General features: G+C 40.9%; 1 protein-coding gene across 10 annotated transcripts in view; it reads left to right on the plus strand.

Annotated features, from left to right (window-relative positions):
* The window catches only part of SOX6 (SRY-box transcription factor 6), a 595,827-nt gene extending 572,057 nt beyond the window's left edge, over positions 1 to 23,770 (plus strand). For 9 of the 10 annotated variants that reach the window (XM_032426940.1, XM_032426941.1, XM_032426931.1 and 6 more), the window contains 3 exons: positions 2,892 to 3,125; positions 5,726 to 5,942; positions 17,498 to 23,770. In XM_032426940.1, the coding sequence (XP_032282831.1) occupies positions 2,892 to 3,125; positions 5,726 to 5,942; positions 17,498 to 17,801 (755 nt within the window). In that variant the 3' untranslated portion in view covers positions 17,802 to 23,770. The remainder of the gene's footprint in view (positions 1 to 2,891; positions 3,126 to 5,725; positions 5,943 to 17,497) is intronic. The other variant, XM_032426939.1, reaches the window with a different exon arrangement.
* The last annotated feature ends 561 nt before the right edge of the window (positions 23,771 to 24,331 follow it).

The raw sequence follows: 24,331 nt of genomic DNA on the forward strand, positions 1-24,331 counted from the left end.
AAATTTATGGGAACATTTATTGTGAGTCCTAGATATCTGCTGTGTAATTAATTCACTGTCAGTGTCACGTAGACTGTATGTACTATGGGAGAAAGGGGCAAGGTCAATATAGGGTAGTTGGTGGGGTGGGACCTGAGTCTATCCCTTGGAAAAGAGTAGAATTTAGTAAGACAGAAGGGAATAGGAAGGATATGTTAAGACTGAGGTATGGAATGAGAGAGAGAGAGATGGGGCCTACGTAAGACATGTCTGGGAGAATCAGTTGGTATGGAGTAGAAGATCTACTTAAGACCAAGGTCTAAAAATCCACCATGATTTCTATCAGTCCATCGGAGAGTAAAACTTCCCATTCACAATGAAATACATCTTTTAAATGAATAAATAAATGGAAGCTGACTATTTGGTTTTGCTAGAGGTGGAGAGAAAGCTATGACAGTAAAAGCAGATCTCAAGCGTTAATCACCTGTGGCATAGGAGTTAGAATAATATTGAAATGTTTTTGTATCTGACATTCTCCACAAGCCTGTCTCCTTTTATGTGTATGCATGCAAGTATATAAATTGCTGAATCCATGTCAGTTGTAAAGTAATGGCACTGAGGGCATCATAAATTACCATGGTGATCCTCAGGAGAAGACACTGTCGTATCTGAATGAGTGTTTCACTTCCAGAGTAATGTATGCCTTCATCTGGCCCAGCAGTCAGCATATTGCCCTGTGTTGATGGATATTGTCAGCTGGAAGCTACACTACATTTCACTGCACAATAAACATGGCTGTCAAACCCATATAAAGTGAAATCAATTTATCCTGTATGGTCAGTGCATTTTAAATGAAATTAATGTACTGTGGGTATGGTGGCAAAAAGGTAGCAGATTAGTTATGCATCTTGGGATCTGAGACTTTTCAGGTAAGGGATCATTCTGTCTAGTAGGCCGAAAAGAAGGGATGTTTATAAAATATATTATTTTTGCATGGTCTTCAAATAGTGGCCCCTCTGCCCTCTTTCATGTTTAGAAAAGAATTGATAATATTAGCCAGTTAGGCCCTTTTATCCTGTCTTTTGTTTGCTATAAATGATGATCATATTTGTCAAATAATAGTGCACTTTAATGTTCTAATTTATTACTAGCTCTGACACAAACAAATTTCTACTTAATCAAGGTATCTAGAAATAGAGTAGAAGGGCCAGAGATTGATTGGGTCATGTTGTTCCTGTATAATCACTCCACTGAGCTGAAAGGCTTTACTTTTTCCAGAAAGTGGAAATGTTGGTTTTAATGTATATTTTGCTGCTAAACTTTTGGGAGTAGGCTTTCCTGTGTATGCAGCAGAAACCCTGACTGAGCCCATCAGTTCAAACACTTTACATTTAGCTATAGAAGTTTTTCAATCTATAGGGGGATATTTAGTAGATGCCACATTGCAGAGCATACTTCCATGTGTCATGCTAGTAGGATTCATGAAAACAAGCAAGAGCTATGTTCATTCATTTATTCATTCATTTATCTAATCATTCATTAATTTAACATAGTTTACTAATTACAACTCTATATGCCAAGTGCTTTCCTAGAACCTAGGGATACCACAGTGAACGAGAGCCAGTTCTTGCCATATTCTCAAGGAGATTTCAATCTAGTATGTTACTAGCTAGAGTCACCTCTTCAGAAATGATAAAATATCAGAGATTTAGATAGAGTTTCATGGGGGAATGTTTAGGAACTACTCTTAAGCAGCAGAAAAACGTATCAGGACCCTTGAAATAAATGTCTTTTAGTCTACTAGTTTGCATAGAAGTTGAAAACCAATCTTTTACTTAATAAATATTTATTGAATATCTATTATGTGGGAAATCCTGGGGATACAAGAATGAGTACAACATAAACACCAACTTTAGGGGTTTCATATTCCTGGGGGATGGAGTGGAAAGATTAGAGAGAGATAGTCACATAAACAAGTAATTACTTTGGAGCATGTAGCATAAAAGAAAGAGGAATGAAAGCAGCCCGGGGAACATCATTGCAAATGCTGTTCCTATGGCCTGAATTACCCTTCCCATCTGTCTTTACAGCCCTGCCCTATTCACGTGCTGATCTTTATTCATCCTCCACGACAGAGGTCAGACATCGCCTCTCCTAAGAGGCACTAGCCGACTGTCTTGTCGGATGCCCTCTTGGCGCCCTGCTTTACTTCACTATCACAACGCTGATCGTACACTCTGTGATAATTGCCTGGGGTCTGTACCCCCTCTGATCTGTGTGCTCCCTAAAAGCAGGGTCTGTTTTATTTACCTTTGCATCCCCAACCCCTGGCATAATGCCTCACTCAGTGATTGCTCAATATTTTGTATTGAATTAATTAATTCGTGAAACACACCACATTCGAATAGGCCTTGAAGGATGAGTGGGACTTGGTGGGATTTCATGAAGAAGGAGGAGAAGGGGCTTCCAGGCACTGAGAGGAGCGCTGGACAAGGCATAATATTGTGTGAGAGAATGATATTTGAGGTAAAGAGATAGTTCGAAGTGCTGCAATTTTTGGCAAATGAGGCTAAAATGATAGGTGGGAGCCTGCTTTTGAAGGGAGGAATCACAACAAGAAAGGTTACTGTAAAATAAAGCCAGTCATTGCTAAATCACCACCTGCATTTTTATTGTAGTAAAAATGTACTAGGTGTATAAAAACATACAAAATTAATTCTGCCCAGTGTGTCTTTGAGGCCTCCATCAGAAGGGCCTATAGAATTGTCATTTGAAACAGTCTTCCTCCAAGAGTCACTTAAAAAGAAGAGAAGGGCCTAGGGAAAACAGCTGAACCAGGCGGCAAGCTGTGTTACGTTACTCAGATAATAACGCTTTGCACCCGTCTTGTTCTTCCTGCCCTGACGTTACAGGAAGTAAAGCAATGAATGGCTCTGCAGCTAAACTACAGCAGTATTATTGTTGGCCAACAGGAGGCGCCACTGTGGCTGAAGCGCGAGTCTACAGGGATGCCCGCAGCCGGGCCAGCAGCGAGCCCCACATCAAGCGACCAATGAATGCTTTCATGGTTTGGGCGAAGGATGAGAGGAGGAAAATCCTTCAGGCCTTCCCCGACATGCATAACTCCAACATTAGCAAAATCTTAGGTGAGTGCAGTCTCTGATGCTGACCTTCTACCCCCCCGGGTGCCCCGAGAGTGGAAAACAGGGGCATCACCTGACACCTCAGGGAGACTGTGGTTTGCAGACATTAGATGTAGCTCAGCAGGCTGCCTCGGGAGTCTTCGTCATCATCTCTGTGTCCATTTAGGTTTAGGGGTTGCACATCCACTGGTGCCAGGGAAGGACTGACTAAAAATTTATCGTACAGTCTGTTACATACTGTGACTTTGGCCACTCGGAGAGGTCACTGCTAAACAGGAACCATGGAGACAAGCTTTATCCCCTCTTATTCAGCCTTCTTCAATCCGTAAGTTGCTGCGAAACCTCAGAAACGTGCACCGATCCTACAGTTTTCTGCTTCAGGGTTCTTGGGTTCCTGTGTCCCTCTGAAACACTCATCAGGAACTGGGGTGAGCCCCCAAATAGTGTGAAATTCATGAAGTGTTGAACAGTGCCTCAAATGATAACTTTAAAACTTGTAAAATGAAACTGCATTTACTTTAATAAGATATGACTAGTTCGGATTTCAGAGCAGAGACTTGAACAAACAGACCACAGGGCAGAGGCCCATTTTGTGGTCAATTGCCAGGGTGATTCTCCCGCTTCTGAGGATTAAACTCAAGCCTCGTTCTGTGAGCGTAAAGCTTGCCTAGTGCGGATGATACAGTTTGGAATTATTGTGTTCAACATGTTGAACATATTTTATTCAATATGCAGCATTACAGTCAACATGTTTCCTCTTTAAAAAGAAAAAACACAGAAGGCACTGTTCTATTTAAGCTGTCATGATGTGACAAAATCTCAAAAGGAGCCGTTTAAGATGCTGAAAAACATTAGAGACTTAAACTGTGGTTTTCGTTTTTTAAATGTTTTGTTCAAAAGCAATAAATATTTAACCTTAGTAAATATCGGTGATCTGGACATACACAAATACACATGTTTTGTCACTGTATAAATAATTTAACTTGATTCAGAGACACGGGGAGGCAGTAACCTCAAAGAAAATTTAAAACATACATAAGATCAAATAGTGGTGAAATGTTAAAAAAAATAAGTTTTTCTCTTTTGATTTTTAAATTTCAAGATGGATACTAAATGTCATTACGATTAAGCGGGGTGTCATTTTTAGGATTTCTGAGATATGTGCAGGGATAGTGTTATTCCTTTTCAACTTAAGTACCTTTCAAACCAAAATGCTCCTCATGGATATATTAAATTTTTTTTTCTAGTTAATGGACATTTAAAAGAAAATCAGTGTTTCTCTGTCCTTGAAGTTTGATACCTAACTTTGGAATTTTCTTTTTTTTCTTTTTCTTTTTTCTTTCTTTCTTCCTTTCTTTTTTCTTTTTTCTTTTTTTTTTGCCATTTTAATAGCAGCATGAGTAGGCTCTTAGATGGGCACAGAACCTCTCTGTTTCCATTTTGGCAGCTGTGGGGAATCTATATTATTGGTGTGCATTCTGTGAAAAAAAATTATTAAGAACATAGTAAGTGTATTCATGAAAATATACACTTTAAAGCACAAGCATTTCAAGAGCACCAAGAATCCCCTGTTAACTGGGGCTTTAAGCTACTGGGAGTCAGCAGAACCCAGAGAAGCCGATCTGCATAGACTGTCTACACAACTTTTGCACAACAATCAGGAAAGAACAGGGATGGATGTGCTATTAAAGCAGACCAGGATATTGCTGGCTACAGAGAATATTTGTACAACTTTCCATTTGTTTATGTATGAAAAATCTCCACTGAAGAATAGCTAACATCCAGTCAGCACAGCTGTTACTGCTTTATTCACCAGCAAGACACAAAAATGCAATTTGATACATGTAAAAAAACACATCCCTTCTTCGTCAAGTGTTTAGATAATTCTTTATAAACAATATTAGAGAAGTGAATACTTTTCCTTCTTCCTCTATAAACCACATTAAAAATTTTTGTGCTGTCATTGGTACAGCTTTGAATGAACGTTTATAGTACTTGAAAATGGTATATAGAATTCCAACTGTACCTTCCGGTTTGAAAGCTAGAACTTCTTAGGTAGGGTTTAGGCTTTTTAATTACCCTGGGCCAGGGGAGACGGTGTGCACGGTGGGTTTTTATATATGGAAGGATATCAACATCTGCTGACATCTTATCACAGAGTAGCTTCCCTAAAGATGCTTGGACAAGGGTGGGAGATGTTTGAATCTTTGGAACCAGGAGAGCTTTTTCTGAGAATCCCATCCGCCTTGAGAGTATGCTTTGGAAGTTTAGGTTTTTCACCCTCTGAGAGAGATAGACAGATAGATGGGGGAAGGACCTTGGCGTCAGGGGTGATCTATAAGCAACAGACGTGTTTTAAAACAATATACCTTTTGTAGCACCAGCTTGAAGCTATCGACAGAAATAATGTAATAAATGTATCACATGCAAAATTATTCTTTGCTCTTTACATCTATAAAAGACTACTTGGGAGGCTCAGTGATATGTGGTGGTAGGAGCTACCCAGAACACAGGTGAGTGACGCAGCGGGACGGTATACACAGTATTTGCCAGCAACATGTTGCCTTGACCACTTGGGGACTGAAGGCTGTTTTTATGTTTAGGGTCTCGCTGGAAATCCATGTCCAACCAAGAGAAGCAACCTTACTATGAAGAGCAGGCCCGGCTAAGCAAGATCCACTTAGAGAAGTACCCGAACTATAAATACAAACCTCGACCGAAGCGCACCTGCATTGTTGATGGCAAAAAGCTCCGGATCGGGGAGTATAAGCAACTCATGAGGTCTCGGAGGCAGGAGATGAGGCAGTTCTTTACTGTGGGGTGAGTGTTCCAGAATGTAGCCACCTGGGCTTTCCCTTCCCGGTAGGAAACCGCAGGATGGCTACCGGCAGTGTGTTTGGGAAGATTAGGGAAGGGAGGAGATGGAGACCTTGGCTGTGGTGATCTTTGCAGTGTTACACACACACACACACACACACACACACACACACACACACACAGAGTCTTGCAGCCTGGCTCCTGCTCAACAGCTCAAAACAAACCTGGTCGCCCCTCTCCTTGTCTCCCGAACTAATCTAAGATGTTCCGTGCCCACACACAAAGTTGCTGGTAGTTTATTTAAGCAGACATACAGGGAGAAGGAATAAAAAATAACTTCAGAAATCCCCAGAAGCTTTCCAGCTTCTCTGGGTGGTGCTTCTGATTCTAATCACAATAGTCTGCTTTTGTTGTGGGATCTCCCACAAGATAATTGGCCTTGACATTGGTTAGAGGACCTCATTTTTGGCATAAGATCCAGAACTCCTGTTGCAGTAAATTATTCTGTGGTGGAAGCAATAACAATGTGGATTTTCTTGCTTAAATCAGAAACTAGACATGTTTTTGGTATCTTCAAGTCTGATTTCATGTCATTTTGTTTAAAAATTAGGTAATAGATTTCTGGTATAAATTTCGACTTGGCTGACTGGCTGTCTGCATTGAAAAGAGGCTCCTTGTAACCACAGCAGTTGGGATAAGTGGGGGTGCAGATGCCTGTAGGTCCCAGCATGCCCAGGCTGAGGAGCACAGGGGGTGACAAACCAGAGGACCTTTCTGGAGGCACTGGCCCGAGGCAGCTGCAATCCGATTGGGAAGATACTTGGGAGAGGCCTTAAGAGAGAGGAGTAAGGAAAAAGGCAGCTGGATTCACTGTTAACCAGGGGGAGCATGGAGGAGCTACTATATGGCAGGGAAACGGGACAGCTTCCCCTGCAGGTGAGGAAAAGATGTGCCTTAGAGGAAAAGTAAAGAGCTGTTTATTTTTAAGGGCACTAAAAAATAACATCACGGAATAGAAAGTTGGTTTCGGAAGCATGTGTTTAGAAGCATAAAATTAATTTGGAATAGTAAATAGAATACAAAAAGAAAAAAAAAAAAGGGCCGGTGAAAGCAGTCTGGGTCATGAATCTGTGCCCTACCCTAGAGAATTCTGGAGAGGCGTGTGGGCTCCAGAGTTTGACTGCTGAGGTTCAAGCGCTGTGCCACCCACCTGGGCAAGTTATTGAACTTCTCTGAGCCTCTGTTTCCTCATGTACGAAATGAAATAAATAATAGCACCTATCTCGTACAATTGTAGGGAGGATTCAGTGAGGCAGTGCTTTTGAAAATACTTTTATAGTGCTTAGTACATTAGCAATAAAGGTGAGTTTTTATCATTATCATTACTATTAAATATGGATTTACTATCACAATAAAACTATATTTTAGATCATAGCAGATAGTGAGTTTCTTTACACTGTGGCAGACCTTTTTCGAGGTAAGGGGAGGCTTAAGCTACTTCGTTATTTGAGAATCACAATCTATTAACAGATGAAGCCGTGCCAAAATAGGTTTATCAAATCTTCCTGTATTATAAATGTTTGCATTTTTAAAAATAATGCTTTTAACACCGGAAGTACAGTGCAGTATAAGTAGGCTATTTACTGGCGATTTAGACAATTTATGAAAAATACCAATTCATAGTGCACTTTGAGAAGCACAGTCACATGAAACAAAATACACATTTATTTTAACTGTGTGATAAATGTCTTCTTTTAATCCTGTCTCTGAGACTGTATATAATCTCCTTTGAGCAGAGAATCAAAGTTTAAGTTTGAGATCCTTTGTGACTCCCACTCTTTTTTCATGTCATGTCTCTGTGTATCTAATGATACATAATGGGTGTCTTTTGCCATAATCTGGAAGGCTGTCAGAGGTACCATTTTAGTTCCCTGATACTTATTTGAAAATATGAGATGCAGTAATTCTATCTGATTTATTTTCCTTTACCAGAGGGTGCATTGAAGTAGCTCTGGATCAAAATACCTCAACACATGACAATGCAGGTCAAATTTTAAAAATTAAAACAACTCAACAGCATCTATCATGTATTGTCCACTATATCCTATACACTAGACATTTTAGATATACAAATCACATATTCCTCTAAATAAATAATGACATGCAATCCTCTAAATAAGATAAATCAAGGTCCTGTGGCTGCCAAAAGGTGAGAAAGAATCAAGGTTTAATTCTGGGTCTCTGCCTCCATCATGCCTAACGACTGAGGAGTTGTCCTTACTCAGAACATGCCTCATTGCCCCATTCTGGCCTAGTTATGTGTATGGCTGTGCCACTTGGAAAAGAGCTCCCAGGACCTTTGGTTGTGGTACATGATGGCTTTAAAGGAGCTTTGAAATTGGGAGACTAAGGATCCTGTTCCTGGTAGTGTAGGGGGTCCTTTATGGAAGGGTCATTTTGGACTGTGGAGTGGGGTTACTGATGTGCAGGCAATGGCCGGAATGTCTTGTTCTTTAATTTTCAATGCTGAGTATTTCCCTCTGCCCAGCTTTGGTAATATTTGCAACCTAAAGCCAGGTATTATTTCTACTTAAGGATTAGTATTCTCTTTTAAGTAGCTGTATTTGATAGATTATCAACTCCCCGGGGTTCATCTTTGGAAATTCATCTTCATTAGATGTGAGGTTATTACAAGAGGGAAAAGAAACAAGAAATTCAAAGATTGCTATTGACTTCTTGAGGGAATGGGGTTGAGATCAATTTTTATAGCTGATTTTGAAAAGACAATCATAACTTTCGAGCCAATAAAATGACATATATCGCTCAGCATTGTCATGCATTTTACTGACGATACAACTAAAAGTTCAGTGAGTTAGATTTATTTTTTCCACTCAGCTATTATGAAATAAATTTACCAATAATATCAATCAGAGTAAGGTTAGCTCTTACCTTAGATTTAACCCCTTTGATCGACAGGTTAAGTATTAGAACGTTAAATAATTTCAATGAGTGCTATTAATGTCGAAATGATATTCATTAGGGTACATGCAGCGACAACATTGTCTTTTCCCAAGGAATTCTGGCCCAATGTACTTCCACTTATTTGAAGTTTATTCAGTAATTTACCTGTGAACTCATAGAGAATTACCAGGTACTATAAAATATCAAATCTTGGGCTACTTTTTAAATAATAATAATGGTGAATTATTGAATACTTACTATATACTATATACCGTGATGGGTGCTTTATACAGATTATTGCAAATACAGCAAATTTACAAGATGAGCAGTATCATCCTCACTGTGGGGTTGAAAAACACAGGGTTCAGAGATGTTAAGTAATTTGTCCAAGGCCACACAGCTGGTAAATTGCAGAGCTGAGATTTAAACCAGGCTTGCGTGAATGTCAACCATGTGACATTTCTACCCTTACACACGTCCTTCACTTACAGCCTACAAACTCTTTAAAGGCTATGTAGTGCAGTGGTTATGGACCTGATTCTGGAGCCAGACTGTTCTGTCTCAGATACCAGATCTGCTTATTCCTGGCTCTAACAACTAATAAACAGCAATCTTTATTCCTCTGAAGTCTCCACTTGCCCTTGGGAAACTTATTTAAACTCTCCGTATCTCAATTTCCTCATAAATAGAATGGAGAAATGACCACAATACCTACAACATTGGGCCCTTCTGAAGATTGAATAGCTTGATCTATCTAAAGTGCTTAGAACAACGTCTGGCACATAGGAAGCCCTGAATCAGAGCAAATATTATTATTCTAGAAAAATAATGCTACATGCCAAGCATGTATCTCACATTATAAAGAATTATATTCTAGGGGTGCCTGGGTGGCTCAGTTGTTAAGCGTCTGCCTTCGGCTCAGGTCATGATCCCAGGGTCCTGGGATCGAGCCCCACATTGGGCTCCCTGCTCAGCGGAAAGCCTGCTTCTCCCTCTCCCACTCCCCCTGCTTGTGTTCCCTCTCTCGCTGTCTCTCTGTCAGATAAATAAATAAAATCTTAAAAAAAAAAAAAAAAACTTATAAAAAAAAAAAGAATTATATTCTAGTGCCTTATGCTAGAAGTGATTTGAACATTTTCCATTTTGATCTTAATCTGAAAGAGGTTGAATCAAACCTATGACATACTTAAATATATAATTGATTAGCATAGGCTAGCCATACTATTTTCAGTATTGTCCTCCTGTAGAGAAAGCTGGATTAAGGTCTCTAACAGGCAATATAAAAAGATTGTTATTATTTCCATTTCCTACTGCAGTATCAACTACAAAGATGTACGATGTGTAGGCTTATCTCCTAATGAAACAGACTTCGTTGTCTTCATTTATAGATGCTGTAAAAGTCTGAAAGATCAGCAGACAAGGGGGATTTGCCAAATTAATACCTAGGGGTTTTTTTGTTGTTGTTTTGTTTTGTTTTGTTTTGTTTTTTTGCAATTGACGAAGCTAGGCTATACTCCAGGAATATTCTTGTGATTTGGAAACCATGCAACACTGGTGAGCTCTATCAGGATCAGCTTTACCCTTTACTTGGGCTGGGAGGAGGGATTCTTAGCCATCTCTGCTCATATCAGCTGCATGTGTGTACTTTTACAAACATCTACAACTTTTGTTTTGATGTGCACATTCATTATTTGTAAAGCCCAATACTTTCCAGCTATTCCCGTTTGTGAAATCTGCAGTGTTTGAATTTTGACTTTGCAATTGATCTGTAAAGGAAGGAAAAATGCTTTTTAGGAAAGTAATTTCCGGTAGACAAAGCTTGAGCCTGCTGGCTGGATTTTCCATTTGTTAATTGATTGGTCCGTCAATTGGTAGGGGCTTATTTGAAACCAGTGATGTGCCCAGCACTGTACTAAATTAATATAGGACATGAGGCATTAATCGTCTACACAATGAGCTTTCAGAGAGTGTTAGAGTCAGAGAAACCAGACGCACACATAAACATATTAACAAATAATAGTTTGTTATACATACATAGAGAGAGAGAGAATACAATGCGTAGCGCTCCACATAATGTATAGTGAAGTACTAATTTTGATTTTATAGACAAGAGCAAGTAAAGCTCAGGGGAGGAGAGATTACTATGCATTAGGGCTAACATAGGTCATCCTCGAGGAAGGGGGCTTGAGGTTTGGTTAGGGTCAGCCTGGTGTTAGCAGGAAGAAGAGCAGGAACACATGGCGGGAAATGCAGAAATGTTCAATAGTTAAAAAACGAGGCTAGCCTAGAGATTATTCCTGGCAGTAAAGAAAAGTAAGAGAGGTAGGGTGGAGCAATATTTTGGAAACCCTTGAAAGCCAAGATTCAGCAACTATAATTAGCCATGCTCACTTGATTTTTTAGTCTTTTATTATGCTGGTAACAACAATGAGAAAGCAAGGCCAGCATGATAGCTTATGATTTTGCATCCATAGAATCAGTGGTAACTTAGAAGTGGCCTCAGAAGTCATATACTTCAAGTAGCCAGCCGCTGTAGGAGCCCTCTCTGAGTTCTGCTTGAACTATTCTAGGGCTAGAGAGCTCACCACTTCCCAAGGGAGCTAGCTTCTTTGTGGAACATGTCCTAATGCTAGGAAGTTCTTTTCACTGAGCAACGATCTACCTTTCTGCTACTTGGTTGCTTAGTTCCAATCCTCTTCTTTGGTCCCTTTTCTAGAGCAAGTCTCTTCCTTATTTATAAAGACAACCATTCAAGCATTTAAAGATGGTTATATTCACATTCCTTCTCCACTATCTTCCCTTGCATATGTCTAGTCTCATTACATCTTTTCTTCTCTCAAATAGGTTACCCAGCTTTTTCATTTGTTTTCCCCCTCATTCACTAGTTCGTTCGTTTGTTCGTTCATTCATTCATTCATTCATTCATTCATTGCATGTATGCAGTATGGAATGTGCCTCCTGTGTTCCAGGCATTGTCTAAGTTCTAGAGCTGTATCAGTGAAAATTCCTGTCCTCATGAAGCTTACATTCCAGCGGGGGAAGTCAGACAACCAATCAATACATGAATAAATAAATATTAAATAGTAATAAGTGCCTTAGAACAAAGTAAAGTAGGGAAAGTGCAGGGAGTGTCAGAGGATGGAGTGCAATTTTTAAAGAGTGGCTACAGAACTTCACTGAGCAGCTCCCACTTGAAGCAAAGGTCTGCGGAGTGAGGGAGCAAGCCATGTGGGTCTCTGGAGGAACAACCGGGCAGGGAGAGCAGCCACTGCAGAGGTCTGGATGGAAGGTTGCGATTGGCATGTTCAAGAATCAACAAGGCCAGAGTAGTAGGAGCAGAGTGGGTAGGTGGGAAGAGTCAGAGATGTCAGAGAGGTAGTAGGGAGGCAAACTGTGACAGGACCTTTGGCCATTGTGAAGACTTTGAATCTGACCCTGAGTGAGATGGAAAGGCATGGAAGGGTCATGAGCAGAAGAGTACTGTGATCAGATTTAGGTTTTTAAAAGATCATTCTATCTACTGTGTTGAGTATTGTCTGAAGGGGACATGACTGAAATAAGGAGGAAGAACAGATTAGGGTTGACGGTGGCCTGGACCAGATTTGTAGGGGTGGAGGTAGCAAGAAGTGGACGGATTCTGGATATATTCCCGATAGCGGACCACTAGGATTTGCTGATGGACTGGATATAGGGTTTGAGAGGACATGCAGTTACCATGGATTGGCCCAAGCAGCCAAAAGATGAAGTAATCATTAACCAAGATCAGAAGGGCCCTGAGAGGAGAGGTATATGGAGATGATCAGGAGTTCAGTTTTGGATCTGTGAGATCCAAGATGGTATTTTGACATCCAAATCGAATAAGAAGTTATATCCATATATGACTCTGGAATTTAAGGATGTGGTGCTTACTGGGCATACAAATTTGAGAGTTGTCAGAACCTAGATAATATTCGAAGCTGTGGAAAATGGGCAAGCTCACCAAGGGAAGGAACTGAGATAGAGAAGAGATGAGGTGCAAGGACTAATCGTTGGGTATTTCAGAGTTTAGATGTCAGGTTGATAAGGCGGGAAGGTACATCCAGGGACCTAGAAGGAGCAGTCATGAGATAGGAAGAAGACCAGAAGAGCAGTGAAGAAAGCGGCTGGGCAAGGGGAGAAGTGGCCAAGTGTATCAAATGCTGCTCATGGCGCAGGTCAAGTGAGATGAGGACCAAGAACTGACTTTTGAATTTAACAACATGGACATCATTGGTAGTGTGACCTTTATAAGCTGCATTTCAGTGGAGTGTTGGGAGTGATTGAAGTAGATTTAAGAATTTAGTGGAAGAAATGAAGAGAGTGAATATACACAGTTTTTCAAAGAGTTTTGCTTTAAAGGAGAGAGAGAAATAGAGCAGTAGCTGGAGGGGGATGTGAGTCAAGAGAGAGTTTTGTTGTTTTTTGTTTTTAAAGTGGGAGAGATTATGGCATGTTTATGTGCTAATGGGAATGATCCAGGAAAGAGGGAAAATTGATCATGCAGATGGGAGAGACAGTCCACTGGAGAGAGATCCTTAGTAAGTGAGAATAGATAGATTTGGTGCAGAAGGAAAGGATTGGCCTTACATTGGATTACAAATTCCTTCAAAATACAGGAAGGCAGGCAGATAATTAGAACAGACAGAGGTAGATGGATAAATGTGATGGCGGGAGCTTGTGAAAAATTTCTTCTGATTACTTCTAATTTCTCCATGAAATGGAAAGCCAGGTCATCAACTGAGAGTGAGGATATGGGAGAAGTTGGATATCCGAGGACAGTTGAGAAGGTGTGAAATAATTCTCTAGGAGAGTAGAAGAAAGAGTGGCCTAGGAAAAAGTACAACATGATGGCTGAACAGCACCAGAGGCCAATTTGAAATTCATGCTCAAAAATTCAAAGAGTAGAACCCTCAGTAAAAAAAAAAAATTCAAAGACTAGTATGTATGCACGGTAGTGTGTCTTCTGCAGCCAAGTTCAGCTGCGTGGGAGGGCTCACAAGTAGGCAGAGAGTTCAGGTTTTGCCGTGTAAGGGAGGGGAGAGTACCTGCGAGACAGTGACTAACCACAGAATTTCTCCTGGGTAAAGAGGTAAAGTCAGGACACAAGGGGGAGGGACAGGGACAGAGTAAATTGGTTGAAACGATCAAGGAATTGTAGATGACCATAGGGTGGGAGAATTGTTGAACTGGGGTTTTAGAGGAAGAAAACTAGAAAGATAAGATGTGGTAGTCAGAGAGTGGGATGTTTAAAATGGTCATTAGGGTGAGGTAAGGACAAGGTCTGCTGACACAGGGAGGGGGCCAGATCACTACCACAGAGAGGAGGTCAAGAAATTGAGATAGCAAGGTGTTGAAATTATCACCTCTGTGGATAATGAGTCATCAAGAATTACGGCAGAAGAAATGTTGGAGAGGGAGTGACAGAAAGCTAGGAGCTAATGTCTTTAAGGAATGAGGGGCAATGACCAGGCAGGAAGTAGATAGGGGGCCAGCAGGTGACATAGTCTGGTATCCCTCTACCACCAGTAGTAGGCTTTTGAATAGCATGTGCCTCACTCCAGAAAGTAAGTTGTACTTATTTTTATTTGTTTGTTTTTAATGTTCCATTACCAACTTAATGTCCAAGTATTATTAAATATGTGGAGCCCAGTTTAGAAGAGTTTGATTCTGATTCATATTGCCAAGGATTTTTCTGATCGTGTGAGCTTGCCTTTCTCACCCTAATCTTGATATCCAGTAGAGAATTTACGACATTAAGAAAGGGTTCAGCATCTGGCTGTGGTGCTCATATGGCCTTGGACAAACAACTTAAACTCTCTGAAACTTAGTTGGTAACTTCATCGGTAAAGAGGGGAAATAATATTTGCCTATTAGGCTTATTGTGAGGATTAAAGAAGATAATGTGAAAGCATCTAAGCATAAGCATCTAAGCGTTATCCCCAGCACATAATAGGAGCTCAATTAAAATTTATTTAATCGATCAATACATACAGATTTTTTTTTAAAAAAGATTTTATTTCTCTGACAGAGCGAGCACAAGCAGGGGGAGTGGCAGGCAGAGGCAAAGGGAGAAGCAGGCTCCCCGCAGAGCAGGGGAAGCCTGATGTGGGACTCGATCCCAGGACCCTGGGATCATGACCTGAGCCAAAGGCAGTTGCTTAACCAACTGAACCACCCAGGTGCCCAATACATACAGATATTTTGATTAAAAAATGCTACAAAACTGACCATCTCTTCTTTCTGAAAAAAAGAACGTCCTTTATGAAAAGAAAGTGTACCATTGGATAGTTTATATATGGTATGTAGAGTTTATGTTATAGATTAGCTCACCAAATTGGGAAATCTGTAAAATGGGTTAATATTGCAATAAAAGTTTTTATTCTACACTCATTATGTGATTAAGGCAAAAATATGTTTATTACAATTATCCAAGTTCAGTAAAAAAATTAATGAGGCATTCACTGCCTTGGGCAGACTAGCATGAAATTTAATTTGCGTTAATTCGCCCAAAAGTTAGGAAGCAGAAGTATACTGTTTTTAGAATTTGAGTCTATGAGAGGGAAACCAGTATTTTATGAGATGTTTCTGTGCATAGATATAGATTCCTCTATCATCTTCTTCAGGCAATTAAAAAAATCACCATGAGCATCATAGAAAATGGATCAATATCAGGTGCTTAGTGCCAACTGGGTACCGACAGGATCTATAGAAATCAGGAATTTTTATGAGACACGGTGAGCATAGTGTATTTGTATATTGTATATCTATAGAGGAAAGAGTGATAGAATTCAAGTCAAGTCACCTAGCTTCGAAGGCTGGATCTGCTGGTTGTTGAACGCAGGGCTTTAAACAAGGCCTTACGTTCTTCATCTGAAACCTGGGTATGACAGTACTTCATGGGGTTGCCATGTTAATTGAATGAGGGAACATATACAAAAATATCCGCTATATTATGTTAGTCAGAGGTGAAGGAATCATAGTCATGCCTTCTGGGGATTGGAAGAGGTTGTTAAAGATAGCATTATGAGGTATCTCCCAGAGTGAGTCTAGGTCATTTCCATCATTTTTCCTTCTACCAGGCTGGAAGACATGCAGGGCTTTTTGAGAAAATTATTCCGGAAATGTCAAAGAATAGCTGGTAACTAAGCTCTTTCTTCTTAGATTCGGGATATTTTTCTGACTGAGGTGGATAGAAAGATTTAACGGTATTGTAGAGGGTCAATAAGAACCATTCAAGGGATGGACTGACCTGAAATCATATTAAAAGGTGAAAGGACCGGGGCGCCTGGGTGGCTCAGTCGTTAAGCGTCTGCCTTCGGCTCAGGTCATGATCCCAGGGTCCTGGGATCGAGCCCCGCATCGGGCTCCCTGCTCGGCGGGAAGCCTGCTTCTCCCTCTCCCACTCCCCCTGCTTGTATTCCCTCTCTCGCTGTGTCTCTCTCTGTCAAAAAAAAAAAAAAAAAAAAATTATAAAAAAAAAAAAAAAGTGAAAGGACCTTCCAAGACTTCCCTGACCCCAGCTCTCATACACATTTGGAAACTGAAGCTCACAAAGGATAGTTACAGTGATATTTTGAAATGAATTTAAATTGTAACTATTGTCCATTAAGGTTGAGGAACACTTGGTAAATATTGCAACCATGAGAATATTGTTTCCGTCAGTCTGTGAGGCTGGTGTCATAGGTCTTTAATTCTTTCAACCAATTACAATGCCTCAAGGGAAATTGAGAGGCAGATAGCGAATGTCTCCCTGTAGAGGGAGAGACTGACCTTCATACAGGGTCTGGTAAGTTTATTTGAACTCGAGTACCATTATGACAGAATGATCTGGTGTGACCCATCCTTGGCACCCGCTAGGATCTGGAATGAGGCAATGTGTGTTATTCTGACAAATTGCAAGGCTCTCGCTGCTCTTCACTCCTGACTCCTCCAACCCAGCGCCAGGCCAGGGCCTCAGGAGTAATGACATCCAAGATGATCCTTCCATGGTTATGAAAATAGAAGCTCCTTAAAGGAGCGTCCCTACAAGTTCAGCCACAGAAATAGGTAGACATTTGCATGGATACTAAATATATGCTTTGCTAAATCTGACTCTCTGGGACATACTTGATCAGTTCTCATCTTGATCTTCCCTTTGTACAGTTCTCAAGCCAAGGTGAAGACACAAGCCTGCTTAACAGTGTCATTAAAATAGGATTCATGCTACCAGTCATTTTGTTTTATCATCCTGGGAGATGTTAAAAAATGATGTCACATGTAACTTTCGGAATTGACTACCGCATTTGTTTCAAATGCCAAGTGTTATTCAAGCTTTGCCGTATGTAATGTTGTAAGAACCCTGCTTTTATGTTTCAAAACCATCAATAAATTGCTCTGTTGTATTGCTTAATGCCCAACCATAGCATCGGGGAGATATGCAGGACTCCTCCAGGGAGCACTTGGTCCCGTTTTGTCATTTGCTTAGAACGTCAAACAGAGCCCCCTTTCGGAATGTATGGGGGAGGAATTCCAATGCCACCCGGAAGAACATATAGAGAGATATTTCCCCCTGTTTTATTTTATCTTTTGAATCCATACAGGCAGCAGCCTCAGATTCCAATCACCACAGGAACAGGTGTTGTGTATCCTGGTGCTATTACTATGGCAACTACCACACCGTCACCTCAGATGACATCTGACTGCTCTAGCACCTCGGCCAGCCCAGAGCCCAGCCTCCCGGTCATCCAGAGCACTTACGGTATGAAGACGGACGGCGGGAGCCTAGCTGGAAATGAGATGATTAATGGAGAAGATGAAATGGAAATGTATGACGACTATGAAGACGATCCCAAATCAGACTATAGCAGTGAAAATGAAGCCCCGGAAGCTGTCAGTGCCAACTGAGGAGTGTTCGTTTGCTGAATTAAAATACTTTGACATTTCACCTCCCCTCCCCCAACAAAAAGTTCTTAAAGAGCCCGCATGCATTTGTGGCTCCATAATTACATCAGCAGAATGGTCTTAATTGTTTCGTAAAGTGTGAGACAGATTAAGTTTTCCCGGATTTTTCATGAACTTGAGTTTTTGTCGTTATTGTTATTGTTGTTGTTGTTGTTGTTTTAATTTAGGTGAAGACATATTAAATATGAGACACCAGGACTTGAAAACTTATCTCAACCCATAGCTGTCTTACAAGTCTTATATTTTTGTCTTACTTTTTTTTTTTTCCTTTTGGATGTTGATAAAAGGTTTAAGTTACTGTTTTAGATGGGGTTAAACATTCTCACTCAGGTATGCTGTGCCGGCCTACAGGTTGTGAATGTGTTTTTATTCTGAATTATTTGCGAGAACAACTGAGGATTTCATATTGTGAAACAGAACAAGTCCACAGCGTGTGCGGCTGCATGTAGAGCATATTCAAAAGGCCTCGGAATTCCATTTTTCCATGTGTAGAGTTAAACTTTGAATGTGCCAAACTTTTCTCAGAACTTTTGAATCTTCATATTTTGAAAGTCTTAAAAGGAGACACTGCGAAGTCTTAGACAATCTTTGGCATCTTAAAATAAAATAGCAAACCACACATTTTTTTTTCCCAGAAAATGGTAAAGTACTCAGGAATCTGGAGACAAGATATTGTAAGGAACGAACAAGGTTGCCATAGTGCACGTACCCAACTGTGTTTGCCTCTTGACGTGCCATCAGTGCGTGACGGGCCGCACCGAGCGCGCCCCAGAGCGTTCACCACACCAGATACCCATGTGGTGGTCTTCTCTGCCTGAGACCACCTCTCACTACATCCATTATCCCTTCACCTTTTAACCCTGACATTCAGTCTTAACACATTTTCTCTTAAGTAATTTATTCATTCCAGAATGTCAAGGGTCCACTTACTATTTATTTGAAAAAAAATGTTGGTGGCATTAATTTAATAATTCTTGTTTTTCACCCTCCTTCCCTGAAGATCTTTTCAGCCCCTTTCACCTCCTTCTCCTGCTACATACAAAAGATGTACATAGTGATTTTATGTCCCCAGAGCATCTGGAAGCATTTCTGAAACAAGATTCTATTAAATACTTATATTGTTTTCAAACATAAAAGTATATCTGGCTGTAGGGCTGTGTATTTGGATACAGGTGTGGAGTCTTACACTTCGACAGGTATGCCCCTGAGGTTCTCTGTGACCTCAAGTCTTTGGCCAGAATTTCCCTCTGATCCAGTTTAGCAGCAGTGGTAGGATCTGTACCAGCGGCATTTCCCCTAAACGCCATTTGGCTGCAAGGGTCAGCAGTGGTGACTGCCAGGCAGGAGGGTCCCGCAGCCAAGCCGAAAGCCCAAGGTTGTGGACCACGGAGGAGGCCACAGCGATGCCGTCATGGGCTGGCACCTCCACAATGAGGTGCCTTGTTGCATCTGGCACACCTAGGGAGTTTTGTTTTTTGCAAAATCCCCAGGATCCAAGAAGCCACATGACAGCCTCAAGGCAAAGATAGAGGCAAATAGTCATGACACATCCAGAGAATGAAAGAAAACCATAGGGAAGGAGAAGGAGGGGAAATACATTCCCTATAGGGGATGTTCCTACTGTTAACTCTGGGGAACGGATGACTCCTGGGGCAGCAGATGAGCTCCTCTGGCTCCCTCCCTCCGTCAGTGGCCACGTGGGGAGGGGGGCATGCCTCCCCGTGAACACAATTAACGGCACTGGTCACACGAGGATTTCTCTGGAGATGTGCTGATGGGCTGGGAGGCAGTGAGGTTTCATTCCCCTTTCCCATCTACTGTGAGCTCAGCCCTGCCGTTTTGACCTTCCTGAAACCAGGACTGACTGCCAATGGTGGGGGAGGGAACCTCACCTGGAGTGGTTCAATGGGAAAATGTCAGTTAATGGGACAGTTCACCTCATGGGACAACCCAGAATCTGATCACCAGGACATAGGAACGGCCCCATCAGATTTCTTGAGCCATTTTGTCACTTGGAAGAAAATAGTGTACCTTCATATTTATTTAAGGAGTGCTCAAGGCCATACCTAATAGCAATAAATAGGTCTAGCCAAGATGTTATGGGCTGTGTCATTAGCTGGGAGTGCTCTCCATAAGCTGATTAAGGTACTGATAGGAATGTTTTGTTCTTAGTATTGGTTGGGGATTGGAACTTTGTTTTTGTACATTTATTTCAAATGAGGAGGAGGTCATTTTTTCTCAAAAAATGAATATTTATTATTGTCTTACTGATTTCTTTTGACTATATACCTCTCCTCCTCACTTCATACTCATGTGTTTTTCTCCTTCTCTTTGGCTCTTGCTTTTGCTCTCTCCTCCTCTCTCCTTTTTTTTATTTTGCTGCATAGGTAGAGTGCTGTATGGCTCGCATTGTATTGTATGTAATTAATTTTGCACAAAGGCAAACATTTAGAGGAGTAGGTTAATTTTGTTTGTTTTTATGACCATGCCAAAATAATATTCTGGGCTGGTGGAGAACAAAGGACTGTTCTTTAGGACTGAAACTTGATTTTGCTTGTAGTTAAAAAAAAAAAGAAAGAAAGAAAGAAAAAAAACAACAAAAAACACACACACTCACAGATGTTGTTTCGTAAGTGTTATAAGCACTGGATATAAATGGTATTTTTTATCACTTCTGACTAATGTGAAACTGTTGTAAGAAAACGACATGAACAAAAGTCATCTGTTTCGACTCGTGTGGGCTTGCCTCACAGTTGCCGGATTTGAGTCATTTTTATGTCTTGTTATTTCATTTATTTATGCAAAATACATGTGTGTATGAACACTTTGTTTTAGCTCCAGCTCTGCCTCAGTACTGGGGTGCAGTTACTTCTAGCCATGTTCTTAAAAGTGAAAGGCTATTCAGGAATGATCTGATTGTAAACGTCTCTTTCATTGGGTCAAACAGTAATGCTGTATTTGAATCTAAATTCTGTGTATAAGCAGTTTATTCTATTTATTAGCCAAGTTTGGCTCTAAATGTCCATGGAAATTAAAGAATGACAATCATAGGGATCACTTCGTTTTCTTTTCAGTGGGGCTTAAACAAAGTTTTTATGACTTTACCATCTCATTTTAGATTTTTCTAATTGTGTAAATATAACATAGAAATAGAATTTATTTTTGGTTCATGAATACTTAGTGAGATATAAGTTATGTATTTCCTTTTCGTTCTCTATCCATGTATGTTGGTCCAGACTAGAAGTTGACAAGTCACTGTACCTCATGGGGATAGTGAATTAGCCACCACAGTGAGAGAGCAGTGTTTCACCTGTCGCTGGGGCAGTCACACCCTTCTCTAGGGCTCCCATGCAGTTTGGAACCCACTGTCCACAGACTCAGACTTTCACTTACTTTTTTATTATAGAAAGTCGATGAATTAAATATCCTAAATTTCCAGTACAGCTTGGGGAGAGTCAATTTGCTTTTGTAAGTCCACCTAAATCTTATAAGGTAGTTCGGTGACCATTTAATAGCAAGAAGCGTGAATGCCATTCTACAGGCAAAAATCTGCCTCTGAGAGTGACCGTTAATAAAAGTCCTACCATGCCAGTTAGATTAAAGAATGCTCATCAACTTTTTTCCGTGCTTCCTCTTTCACAGTATCTTCAAATCAAAGACAAATCATCTCCATGTTGTTAAAGAACTTAGAGGATCAGGATTTTCCTTGCCATTTAGAATAGGGACACTGGCTCACGATCCTCTCCTAAAAAATGGACCATATGGGTTAGGAAGGAAGGAAGAAAAGGAAGAAAGGAAGGAAGGAAAGGAAGAGAGAAAGAAAGGAAGGAAGGCAGAGAAAGAACGGGAGAAAGAAAAGGTCAATCCACGGACAGGAGCAGCCTGGCAGGCGGTCTCTCCATCTTCTTGGCAGAGGCGAAGCAGTACCTTTTCCAGGAAGGTGGGAACATTTGTCATTTTCACGTGTATACAGCTCGGTCTTTTAGGAGCCCATCGGTTTGCTTCATTTGGTATTTGATACTCCCCAGCCTTGTCCGCAGGCCTGATTCGATACGCCAGGGTCCTGACTCGGTCTCCCAGGCCAAGTTCTAAATTCAGGTGTGGGCTCACAGCACTGTTGAGCTTGTCAAATGCTGGCCTCCCCTGAACGTTAGCCCCACTGGAGCCTGGGGTGTTTGAAAAGGGTGTGATCCCTCTAGGGCTGAAATTAAAGGCTTCTTTCTTTTCCTTGTGAAGCCAGGCTGCTTCTTTGGAGCACAGCCTCCCGAGCCAGGAGCAGAGGCGCTAGCTGAAAGCAGGGATTGTTCCGAGGAAGCCCGTCCACCCCCAGTAGGAAGGCAGCCTGGTCGCTTGAACACCACAGGCAGAGGCTGCTTCTCTCAATTTACTCATTTTGCAAAGAGCTGACCTCTACCTACTCATTAGGGAAAGGAAAAAAGAGTCACTTAGTAGTTTTAAACCATACGAGAAGTCCTGTACCAAGTGCCAACAACTACAAAGAATGCAGCTAGAGGAATGTACTGAAATTATTACTGGGTCTTCCTTTATAACGAGAAAATGACAAGAATGGTTGCTGTAGCCTTGCCTGATTCTGTGCACGTTTGTCTAAGGACTGAGTTGGCACTTAAGCTCACTTCTCAAAGTATAATAATATTGTATGACCTCATTTGTCCTTTTACAGAAGCACTTGCATCATTTCCTTAAGTCATCTGCCCCCTGACATGTTTTCTTCCTTAATAAACAACTTCTATCTGTTATTCCTGCCGATTATGTCCTGTTTCTGATGCCATATACTGTTGAGTGTAACCCTCTGCTAGTATCATTGAAAATATTGATATGCAAACGCATTTCCTTTTCATCCCCGTCCCATCTTTCCTGCTGGGGACAGATTGCTTTCCAAAAGCTCACGAACAAGTATTCGGAATGCTGGTACCTTTGGGGCAGGGCTAGAGGGTGGGGAGGGTGGGAAGGGCGCAGACAGGTAATGTTTAGCGCAGATACTCTTCCAACTGGTGTCCGTGGCTATATGAACGCTTGACGGCAACTCAGTGACATATCTTGCTCAGTAGTTTCTTATTCCTGAAGAACCACAAGCATAAGGTGAGGCCTCAGTGCTGGTGCTCTTGGAGTATGGGGAATGTGCAAATATTTAACTGTTTTGTATGCTGCACATTGCAGGTCTGCTCCTGTGCATTCTCCGTTTGTCTTCCTTTGTCATATGTGTTTTTGCTTTTTTGAGAGTGCGCTCTTTATTGTACCCTTCTTCGGCTTGTAGCAAATTAGAAGGCTTAGCATTTATGTTCATTCATTATTGTATTTGCCATGTAAAATTTTTATTACCTTAGACAAGCTTATAAGCTGTTACTACATAACTTATCTTACTGTAACTCTTTTATTTCCCGACCTTGTAATTTGTTTGTGATGTATATTGTGAGATTGTATCCTATGTTAATTTAATCAGCACGATTCACTGACATGCTGGACTGACATGCTGGCTGCTGGTTCAAGGTGTAAAGTTCGTGTAGAGCCGTTGGGGCGACTGCAGCTTGTTGTCAAGGTACTGGGCTTTGGCTCCCCTAGCAACACGGGGGTGTGGCCCCTTAGGATGCTAAGGGCGTTTGCTACAGCCTCGAGCAAATTTAACTGCAGATTTCCTTTGTAGAAATTCTATGTATAACGCAGGTACCTACTTGGCCCATGGCTGGTAACTATTTGGGCAATTAGAAAAAACACAAAAACCATAAAAACTAGTGTCTATTGCTGCTTTGAATATGTTTGAAAGTCTGAAAATGTAAATAATTTATCAAAAAAAAAAATCTTGTACAGTCCAGTGTAAAGTTTTTAAATGATCTTAAGGGTTGCCATCACGTGTCTCTCACACTCTCCTCTTGATAATGGAAAAAAAAAAAAAAGTGTGCTAAGGAATAAAGAAATGGGAAAAGAAAAAAAAAAATCTCTTCAAATTTAAAGGAATGAATCATTGTTCTTAGCTTTGTTGCATACACACATTTCTTGGATTTCGTTGTGCAGTATTGATGTGAGATAAACTCGACATTGAATAATCTTTCAGTGGTACTTTTCAAAGTCTTCCCCTCCTCTGCCTCATAATTAAGGGAAAAGACAAAATTGAAAGACACACTGTCTTTACCTATCCTGGTGTATGTTGGCACCTTAGCTACTTTTTTTTTTTTTTTCTTTTTGCACAAGGTGCTTTCCTGATATGTTAAACACGCCATCTTTGGGTGATAATGTATATGCCATGAAGGGGCCTCGGGCCCTCAGGGGAGTGTCTATAAGAACTGCCTATTTATGCTCATTTACCTCAAGACTGTCCTCTCTACCCTTAATCTAGTCGTCATCACTCCATCTTTTGTACTGCTGTTGACACTTACAAATTAAAGATAAATTTTGTTTTATGACCTCTGTGTACGGCCTTGTCTGTGCCCTGGACACTGTTCCCACCGTGGAGCCCG

This window comes from Phoca vitulina, unplaced genomic scaffold, assembly GCF_004348235.1.
Source record: "Phoca vitulina isolate PV1807 unplaced genomic scaffold, GSC_HSeal_1.0 scaffold36, whole genome shotgun sequence".
NCBI lineage: Eukaryota > Metazoa > Chordata > Mammalia > Carnivora > Phocidae > Phoca > Phoca vitulina.